Genomic DNA, 10,900 nt, shown 5'->3' with positions numbered 1-10,900 from the left:
GGCTATCCCTATTCAAAAAAATATGTAAATCGGTCGCTCCGTTGAGACGTGAAAGAAACACTTTCCCATTGATAATATTAGTATGGATATGCTATTTAAATTTGTATTAACGATAACTCTGAAAACTTTCCGTTATAATCGGGGCGCCTTGGGAAGTTTTATAGCTTTATATCTCGGTAACTATCGGAGATAAAATAAACACGCTAAGGGCTGGTTGCATCAAAGTTGGTATAAATTTAGTTTAAAGTTAAATATTTAAACTTAGTTAAGGCTCAAAATCTGGTAACTGAAAAATTCCGTTGCATCAACATTATTTTAGTTAAGTTAAAGTTAAGAATGTTGCCACTGTAAAGGTTCAAGTTTCACCCTAAAAATTGTTGGGATTTTTACGCAAGCACGTGCTTGTTTATTTACATGTAGCAATACACATGCCCCGCGCCGCGTCTTTGGGCACAAACGTTTAAATTTCGTCCCAATTTTCAGTGTGTGCGAAAGGGCGAAGCAACACTGCGCATTCGGAGAAGAAAAGAGCAAAAGGGACATCGTCCTTTTTGAACTAGATAAAAAATTAAAAGAGCAAAAGCTAAAACAAAATGAAGAACTTTTTACTCTAGAAATAGAGCAAAAAAGGGACATTTTTCGGGCAACTATGGCAGCCTTAAATGCCCAGAAAGAGTTAGCTGGGCTCAATCTAGCTCTATTTAAAAATAAATAAACAGCATTTCAATACAGTGATGATTTAGATTTATTTTACACCACGCCGCTAATGATCGAGTCCCGTGTTTTGAAAAATAATTAACAATTAAAAATTCAAACATTTATTAGTTCGTCACTATTTTGACATTCGAAATCTTGCGATAAAGTCGGATTCTTCCCACAAAAATGTGGTCCGTTCGTGGTTTGAACAGTTTTTGTTTTCGGTGTAGAATATACTCGATGATAAATTCGTCATCGGAAGACGAAAAATCAGATAAAATGGACATTTTGTGCAACTTTTCACATATCGATCAATAGATTTCAACACTCACGACGCTTTTTTGACAGATGGCAGATCGCATTTAACTTTAAACTTAACTTTAAACGGTCTCCCGGCGGCCGGTCAAATAAAAGTAACTTTTTTGTTAATATTTAGTCAACTTTTTTTGATGCAACTCATTTTGACATAAAAGTAACTTTTATTTGACTTAAGCCCTGACTTTAACTTAACTTTTGTCGATGCAACCGGCCCTAAGGCCACTGTAGCTATGATTTGCTGGAAATTGCGCTGGAAACGAAAATATTCCCAATGTTTGATTCATTTAAGTGAACATTTCATTAGTTTTAAGTGGTTTTAATGTATCTAGGCGACCCCACTCCTCTAGGACCAACTTCTCGAGGATTGCGGTCACGAGCAATGCAGAAGTTAAATAAAAGGGCTGGTATTCCGAACGCAATTATAGCGCGGTTTAGCGCCTTTTTACGTACTAAATACGCGTATAGCGCGCTGTAAATGCGTTCGGAACACCAGCTCTGCGGTGCTATTCTGAACGTATGTATTGTAACTACAGTCCTTAAAATATAGCTTGATTAGAATGACAGCTGTCAAACTAATTTCATTAGTGATGGGAAATTACTGATCACTGATCAAATCGATTTTATCAGTTATTTCATGCAATTCCGAAAATTGACATAAAAAACAAGCCTATTATAGTGTGTTTAACATAATTGTTCACCGAAAAATGAGACATTTATAGTTTTTTTATGAACAACATCAAAAGAATATTTTTTTTTATTCAATCAATTTGTCCTCTCTAATGTTTTTGCAAAATGATGTAACCTTGTAAGAACGTCGTTAATAATTAGGTTTATTTTAGTTTTAAAGCTGATTTAACATATTAATGTTTATTTATGTTTCAAGCATTGTAATAAAAAAATTAACTAACACGCCAGGTACAAATGATTTTTCGTGTGTCAATATAAATAACTCCTTTGACGTTACTACAAAGTTACGTCGTCACTTTTTCTGACAACTGTCATTCTAATCATGTCACATTTTAAGGACCTTTATGTTAGTAATTATTAGTATATAACCACTTACCGACTTTTTTAGTCTACCGGTTTCGAGACGTACCCGTCTCTTCGTCAGGACACTCACCACACCAACATGCAAATACTAAAATACACCTCCACCTTCGCCATCACAGTAGTATATGCAGGGCGTTCTTTAAACCCTGTCACATCCGAAACCACGATGATCAGTATGGGGAAGAAGACATATTGGCTCGTTAAAATATTTTTTTAGAACGAATAAAATTTATAAAAATAAAATATAGAAAAAACAAATGGTTGCTTGCAGAGGAGAAATGAGGAGGGAGAAGTCTGATACACCGTCAACTGCACGGCCGCGCCCCCCTCGCTTCTGCCCTGCAGAAGTAAGCAAACATTTGTTTTTTTTAAATATTTTATTTTCAAAAACTTTCTTTGTTCTAAACTTTTTTTTCAATATGCTCATATGTCTTCTTGCCTATACTGATCGTCGTGGTTTCGGATGTGACAGGGTTAAAAGAACACTCTGTATATAGTATTTCCAAAAATACTCAAATCACATGCAGATTTATAGAGATGCGAGCACCACCATGTCTAAACATGCACAAAACTTTTTTTTTTAAATAGTATTTTATTGAAGAATGGGTAGGGAGTTGAGAAGGGGGAGGTAGAGGTGGGGTTACCCGATTGGTTAATTTTTAATTAAAAAAGAGGGCTGTACTGAAAACTTATTTGATTATTTACTAAGGGAATATATTTTTTTATGGCTTTTTTAATGTGAAAAATCTCCCTCCTTTATCCTTAAGCATCTCAAACACGATACAACAGTCCTTTTTAGTGCCTTACGAAAGCGAACCATTTATCTTTATTGAGAACCTAGCACTTGGCTAACAAATATCGGGGTACCTAACTACATTTACAATTCGTTATTTGTTTATTCATGTTTGTTTATCATTTACAAGTTACGCGTGTCCGGAACAACCGTATACCTTAGAAATTTACTCAACCATCCGTATAGAATCATCAGTAATATCGCTTCTGTCTGACCCTCAACATGATGTTTGCCCCCAGGTATCGCGGGACGCACGGTGTCCGCGCTGCGCGTGGTGGCGTCCTCGGAGCCGCCGCCCGCCGGCTACAGCTCCGTGCCGCTCACGGCCGACAGCGGGGCGCGCGCCTGGCGCAAGCGCCAGCTGTGCTACCTGCTGGCGCCCGGCGCGCCCCCCGCGCCGCTCACGGACATCATCCTCTGCTCGCGCCTCAAGAGGGCCCCCGACGGCTTCCAGTACGCGGGGTGAGCACATCTCCGCGGTCACGAAAGCCCCTAGAGAGCAACCACTTTACACACCGTGCAGCATTTACCATTCTGCCCATATTTGAACATCCATATTCCGCTGCAGGAGGAACCTATTTTGAAGAGTTTTAATGTGTTGTAACGAAAATTTCAATAACTTTTTTGCAATCGACTCACTGACATTAATTTCCGAACACACATGTCTATATTATTTGAAGACCTAACAGAAAATGCCAAACAGTTAAGGTGGCAGTATTAAATAAAACGGTAAAACAAAATTTAACATCCGCTGTCAAGTTGGACCACACGACAACAAAATACTTTCAATCCTCTGAAAACTTGAACTGCTTCAAAAGTACTTATTGAACACATAGTTGACTGACCTCACTCTCTTTCCAGGGAGATAAATGGCGTGATGGTTTGCTACAAGGTCGGGGGCACCTCCCCGGTGCACGCTGCGATCCTCCCTGCCCCGGGGCCGTGCTCCCCGCTGAGGGAGGGTGTCACCAACGGAGGCACCAACTATGAAAACGTCGCACTCAACGGACACTTTACACCCGATCAAAACAAGAGGTACGTGATGTACGGACAAAATATTTCATTTCAGCTTAAAATTTTGATGAATTAGCATCATTGATCTAAATTTGTTACTAATGTGTAAAGTGGCTACTTAAACCCGCCAACGACTAGTCATAAGCCCCGTAAACGCCTAGACTTCCATATTCCCTTCTCAGAAATGTTTTCCCTCTCTGTTGCAACACATTTAGATATTAATAACTCACTTGGGAGGAAATCCAGCCTGTCTACAATTATTTGGACGTAACACAGGTCATCGCTTTTAAAAACAGTTGACTAGGTTAAATATCCTCATCATTAATTTCCAGATTGAGAAAGCTGTGTTATGTATCCAGCTCACTGAGGAATATCTTGGACATTGGCACTCTCAGAACTGTGTACTTTGCTCCTTTCCAGTCACCTCTACCTCCTCTACCTATGGTATAGTGGGCTGGGGAGGTTGCGCAACATTTATCATGAAATGTACAAAAAATTATGTTTAGAGTGATGCTTCGATGTCTCCCGACTTTCCCATCTGAGACATTGTTTCAATTTATGAAGGTACTGGACATTCGCCGTATCCTGAAGGGCTTCTGACCCTGGTACTGCTGTCTTCGTACATATCTATGAGGAGGTCAAAATGTTGTTCTGGGATGTTATCTGCTCTTGATTTTATTTGTTTCGGATGTTATGGGATGTTATTTGTTTCTTTCTTATATTTTTTATCACATAAATAACAATGCAAGTTATTCCACGTTAGTTCAAGTCCTCATGATGAAAAAGTAACCCCGAAACCAATCGACCTATAACTGAAAAGTTAATGTGGTTTAATTATTATTATTATTTTATTTTTTTTGCACCACAACAGGCCAGGAGGCTCAATTACAGTGGTGAATTACATCACAGAACACCCAGGCTTTAGAAAAATTACATTTTAATTTTTGTGTTCTCACCGGGAATCGAACCCGGAACCTTCCGTGCGTGAGTCAAGCGTCTTGACCACTACACCACGGAGGCCGCCAAACAAATAGTGTCTGGATTTACCACTTTCGGTCAAAGGGATTTTGAGTATTATTCAATTAAAATCTATAACCTACTTCCACTATCTATTAAAACAATAAGTAACCAGAAAATGTTTAAAAAGGCTATAAAAAAATGGATAGAGAAGCTAGGTAGAAGTAAAATGGATTGTCTCATTCGCCCAAACCAATATTGAATCAACTGCTCCACAAGTGTATAGCTTATGTGAGGTTTTTGTTATTTTCATTGTGCGTTTTGTAATATAAATAATATAGATGTACATAAATACCTAGTTTTTAAAACTGTTGTTAATTATCTCTGTTTATTAAGTTAGTCTTCTTTGTTTATTCTCAAGTGTAAAAACATTTTTAAAAAGTATACTGTTAAGTGTCCTCGGCACGGGCAACCCCAGTAAGGTCACATTATTTTTATTATTAATTATAGTTTGTAAGAGAACAATATGAATAAATAAATAAATAATTTGTTATTTTTTGTACTATAGACGCCCCAGTAAGGTCACATTATTTTTATTATTAATTATAGTTTGTAAGAGAACAATATGAATAAATAAATAAAATAAATAAATAATTTGTTATTTTTTGTACTATAGACGAGCTCCCCCAGAAAGACCGCCCAAGACTTCGGCGCTGGTAGCGGAACTCAACAGACTGAATCTTCAGGAGAGCAAGAAAAGTCCTTCTCCTTCTAAAAGGGTATTTTATTCTTTCAACCGTATGAAAATATTATACATGTCGCAGTTGGATTGTCATTTTAGCCGGAATAATAATACATATTACTTTGCTCATCTAATGAGAGAACTAATGAAAATTGGACTTCAGATTAAACAACTATGTGGTGGACATTTTCTTTAAAACATCAAATAATATTTAACATGATATAAAAATATCCGTTTTATGTAAAAATAAAATTTGTTTTATATTTTAAGTTAAAAGTTCATTAATTCAATTACTCTTATTAAATTAATGACCCTTTACTTATCTACTCTGTTGTGTCGATCAATATTTCCGCGTGCACAATAAAATTTTAGAGAAATTAACAGATTTCTTTTTTCTTTTTTTTAACCTTAAATTTGTGTTATGATTATATTTTTTCCCATCGTGCAACATTACTCGGCGACATCACGAATGCGCGCGGTGAAAGTGGGGCATAGTGGGGGGTTTTTCGGACACAGTCCGATGTATTCAAATATGATTCTACGCTCCTTCTGGACTATTTTTAATTCTATGCACACCTCATATATTATTTGTGCCCGTTTGTAGCAATACCCTTTGGTGGGAGACCCGTCGTCCCAGCACGACTACGAGGCGCTCAGCCCCTCCTACCTGCAGCCGTCGCGGCCCGCCCCGCGCCCCCCGCGCCGCGCGCCCCCGCTGCCCGCGCCGCACCCCACGCTGGGCGGCTGGAGCGGCGTGGAGGGCGTGCCCTTCGTGCTCAACGCCAAGCTGGGGGGATTCTCGGGGATCCGAGCGGTAAGGAACAAGCCTCGAGATGCCTAATTATATGACCAATAAAAAATTGGAGACGATTAAAGTTTACTTGGCTCAAGTTCACTAGAAGAGCGGAAGCAGATTTGATTGAAATATTTAAAATCTTAACCCTCCCTCCCCGGTGCGCGGTGATGTGTAGTTGCGTCTAATAACTATAATATCTTTATAAATATAATAAATATTGGGTTTAGATTTTCAGTATTCCTCCATTACACATTTACGTATCCACTGAAATCATTTGTTTTTAAATAATAACTACCTATTAGGCACAAAAACAGCATTTTATCGGAAATCGGGGATAAATTACAAATATCATCAATATTTGTAATTTAGTCATTCACGTAGTCCAGTACTATATAGCTACTCAGTAGCTCTCGGGAAGTTGTCGCGGGTGCACGTTTCGCCCGAGTCGTTAGCGATACCCAATGGTTTTTCATGTTTTCAGCAGTTAGATTTGAAATATTATCATCTTTGAATTAAATTATGGTTAATTAAAGCCATTCCCTATAAATATTCCATTTTTCCCTTTTTAAATCTCTTATTTTTTTAATGTGTAGTGACTACACAGCACCGTAACGCGTGGGTGTTTTTAGGACTGTAATAGCAATATCGGTGGCACACGTGTCAAGTGCCATAGTGAGATTTTAGATATAGGGTCAAAGCACCAATGAATGACCGTTTAAGGTTCAGCTTGCAGTGAAATCCACATTAAAGGTATAATTTTAATTATTTAAGCGTACAAAATAAAAGATAATACACAATATTGTGCCCGTTTGTAGCAATACCCAGTCGGGACGCAAAAAATGTGGAGTAAATAACAATCGCGGGCAGTGTGCCAGGAAGTAGCTCCATGGATTGGCCAGGTGAAAACAATGTCACCGGCGAACCTACATGAGGCTGTGGAGAGGGCGCAGAGCCGTGAAGGGTGGAGAGCAGGGGCGAACCGTGTATAGAAACGATTATGCGCAGCTTACCATTATATTTAACTGACCATAATAATGTTTTTCTGTAACTTTTTTTGCAGAAAAACAAATAAATAATTACTATTTATTTTAAATCATTTCCACCGTTTGTATTTTTATCCTAATATAAATATTATTAATATTAATAAAGCGCGCCCAGCGCCTGCGGTGAGCCAAGAAACTAGCCGATTATTCCAGCTTTTTTTTCATACAAATAAGTATACTATATTTTGAATGTCTTAACCCCAGTGCGGGTTTTTTCTCCTAGATTGATTAATCTTAGCAGATCACACAAATTATTTGAAGATTCTTGATTTAGAAAACAGTATTTCAAACATTATTTCTTAAGGGCTATTTTTCTTTAAGATGGTACTTTTGACATAAGACCATAATTACTTTCATGCGTCACATTGTAGGACATATGGCGCTCGACGCGGCCGTTTTTAGCACTATTAATTTCGAGAACAATTCGGCCAGTTGACATTTCAATTGAATACCTAATATCGACTGAATTCATGGTGCTATTTTTAATTAAATTTTTTAATGAGTTATTTATTAAAGTAATGAATAATATATCTATTTAATATAATATATCGCGAAGTTACGTCGTTTGAGTTGATTTCATGGATGAGAGTTGTTGTATCACACAGAACCACAAAAAAATATCAATTTATAGTATATATTACTTACATTATATTATGTACCTTCTACGTATGTAGGTACAAATATATGTTATTTTTTTATAGCTTACCTGTAAATAAAATCACCATTCGCCACTGGTGGAGACACATTGTCCATGGGATGGCTGGGGAGACTACCAACGATCACGACCCTCGGATCTGAGGAACGACAGAGAAGAAGAAGTAGCAATACCCTTCGGTGGTGGATCCGTCCTCTATCACTGTCGGTACTCCTCAGCCTATTTAGTAAATTGAGTTTTTCTACTGACGTTTCTTGGCGGAGCTGCATTTTAATTATAATGATAATTCCACTTTTACCGTAGACGTCATTCCGGAGTGACCGGATTTCGTCGTGACTGACGTCGTCAGACCGGCGGGAGACCAAACAATTCCTATGTTATGTAAAATTCTGTGATTAATTAAAGTTTTATTTGTCTCATTCCAGATACAATTTCCGGTCATTAAAAAGAAAAGCATGTTTCAACTGGACAAGGAATATACGTACAGCTTCATGGTGGAGAGACAAAACTGAAACTCCATCATATCAGACTTTTGAGTTGATGAGAAATAATGTAAAATATTCAATTCCGTACTAGGAATATTTCAACATTTTTACAAGCAATTGCTTAAACGAAACCACAGCTCTCGATAATAAAAAAAAAAATGGAAACCAGTTTTTTACGATGAGATTACTATTTGATACAATTTTTGCATAATTTGACTTATTTAAATAATCTAGTTTATTCTAGACTCGATCTTTCACGAAATCTGTGCGTAATAACTGTTTATTAATAATTTAGAGTTTTTTGTATTATATATTGTGCTTCTTGTATTCTTATAATCTATTTGCCATTTTAATAATTGTGTATTTGATAATTTTTGCAATATTCTATTCTGTCCATTTTATTATCATATTTAATTTTTGTTATTTATTTTACATTGCTATTTTAACAGTTTGTCGGTTATTATTATTGTAGGTTAGTTGTAATTATTTACTTAAAATCATTTAGACAATTTCATAATTTACTCATCAAATTTGTATGAAATAGTAATGAATGTCTCAAATGGAAGACTTATTTCTCAAATGAAAGATGTATATCTGAAATGCACGACAAATGTTGGAAGAGAAATGTCTCAAATGGAAGATGAATGTCTCAAATGGGAGACTTATTTCTCAAATGTGAAGATGTATATCTAAAATACACAACAAATGTTTTAATGGAAGAGAAATATCTCAAATGGAAGATGAATGTCTCAAAATGGTTGATGAATGTCTCTTATGCAATACATATGTCTCAAATGGAAGATGAATGCCCCAAAGTAATTATTGTACAAAATAACTGTCAAATTTTGTAAATTTGTGCCAAAAAAACATATTTATTTACATTAATGCAACTTATTATTATTATATAATGTGTTTCCAGGGCCAGACCACAGAGAAAATCCTAATAATTTTTTTTCAGAAACTTTTCTTTATAATCTCAAAATGGAGTAAATTCATAATTTCTCGGACTAGCATTCCTTCCAAAAACCCGTACCCCTCCCCTACCCACCCGTTTCCCTTTTCCGCTTATCACTTTATTAATCAAATATGTTTTTTATCTCAATTTCTTTGTAGTAGTAAAATAACCTAATAGAGTCGCCCATACAGAGAAAAACCATTCTTTGATTATTGGCCATGAAGTTATCTACTGCAATACAACTGGCCGTAAGTACTTGTGTTGAGAATTGCGAGCGCTAATCGAAACCGTCCGTTACACGTTTGTTGTTAAACTAAAAACCAAACTAAAACCAAACATTTGGATCGCTTTTGTTCTATGCAATAGAGCTCAAGGGCTTCTTTAGAGAATTGAACGTAGTTATGCAGAAAGCAGGCAGTCCACAATTTTGAAAAAAATAGGTATTGGTGTTATCGGTTGCAGTAATGACAATTCTATGTTCTGCTAAAAACAGCCAGGCCTCATTCAGACAAAAAAAAAAACTGTAATAATCACCTTCTGAAAATAGTGTACATCACAAAATGGTTTTTCTCAATTTGCAGAAAACACCCACAGCACTTTAAAATCTTAACGAATTTAAAAATCATTAAAACTGGTCAAATACATAATAAGATTCTTGTTAGTAATATAAATAAAAAAAATATGTTTTCATTGTGTATCATTCGTCAAAGTCAAAAACATTCCAACTGTTGTGTATATTTATTTTATTTTATTTTATTTTATTTTGATTATTCACTCGTTTCATAAAAGTGCTATTATCTCTGTTTCACTTTTCTATGGCTGGCTGCTTTCTGCATAACGCACTACATTCAATTATTACTTTTATTAAAAAAAAATAGTTTATGGAAAAATTTTATAAGGATTTTTTTTAAGGTTCATCACCACAAGGAATGTTCCTCTGATGTTTCGCGGTCTGGTTTTGAAACACGGTGTATATGCATATTTTTAACAATGGCAAGAATTCACTCCAAAACGAGTGAGTCACCCAGCTATCGAACAAAAAAATGAACTTTTATGCGTAATGCTGACTATAGTCCTTAAAATGTAAGATGATTAGAATGGCAGTTGTCAGAAAAACTGACGACATAACTTTGTAGTAACGTCTAAGGAGTGATTTATATTGACACACGAAAAATCATTCGTATTTGGTAAGTTAATTAATTTTTTTAATACAATTCTTGACTTATAAATCAAGATAAATATATAAAATCAGCTTTAAAACTTTAAAAAAATAAAATAAACCTAATTATTAACGACGTTCTTACAAGGTTACATCATTTTGCAAAAACGTTAGAGATGGACAAATTGATCAATGTAAATTGATCTAATAAAATGAAAATTCGTTTGATAATGTTCA

General features: G+C 35.9%; 1 protein-coding gene across 1 annotated transcript; it reads left to right on the top strand.

Moving 5' to 3' along the window:
- Positions 1–3,096: 3,096 nt before the first annotated feature.
- LOC148280796 (uncharacterized) lies at positions 3,097–10,025 on the top strand (the record flags this gene model as incomplete). The annotated part of the gene is made up of 5 exons (XM_088227777.1): positions 3,097–3,319; positions 3,719–3,892; positions 5,505–5,607; positions 6,175–6,384; positions 8,490–10,025. Coding segments are annotated over 5 exons (797 nt in total), but the record flags the coding sequence as incomplete, so codon positions are not given.
- Between the last annotated feature and the right edge of the window lie 875 nt (positions 10,026–10,900).

The sequence above is a fragment of the Micrasema longulum genome, unplaced genomic scaffold (genome assembly GCF_059751315.1).
Source record: "Micrasema longulum isolate JH-2025_06_02 unplaced genomic scaffold, ASM5975131v1 h1tg000538l, whole genome shotgun sequence".
Classification (NCBI taxonomy): Eukaryota; Metazoa; Arthropoda; class Insecta; order Trichoptera; family Brachycentridae; genus Micrasema; species Micrasema longulum.
Note: the sequence above shows the minus strand (reverse complement) of the source record. Positions and strands in the feature narration are given on the sequence as shown.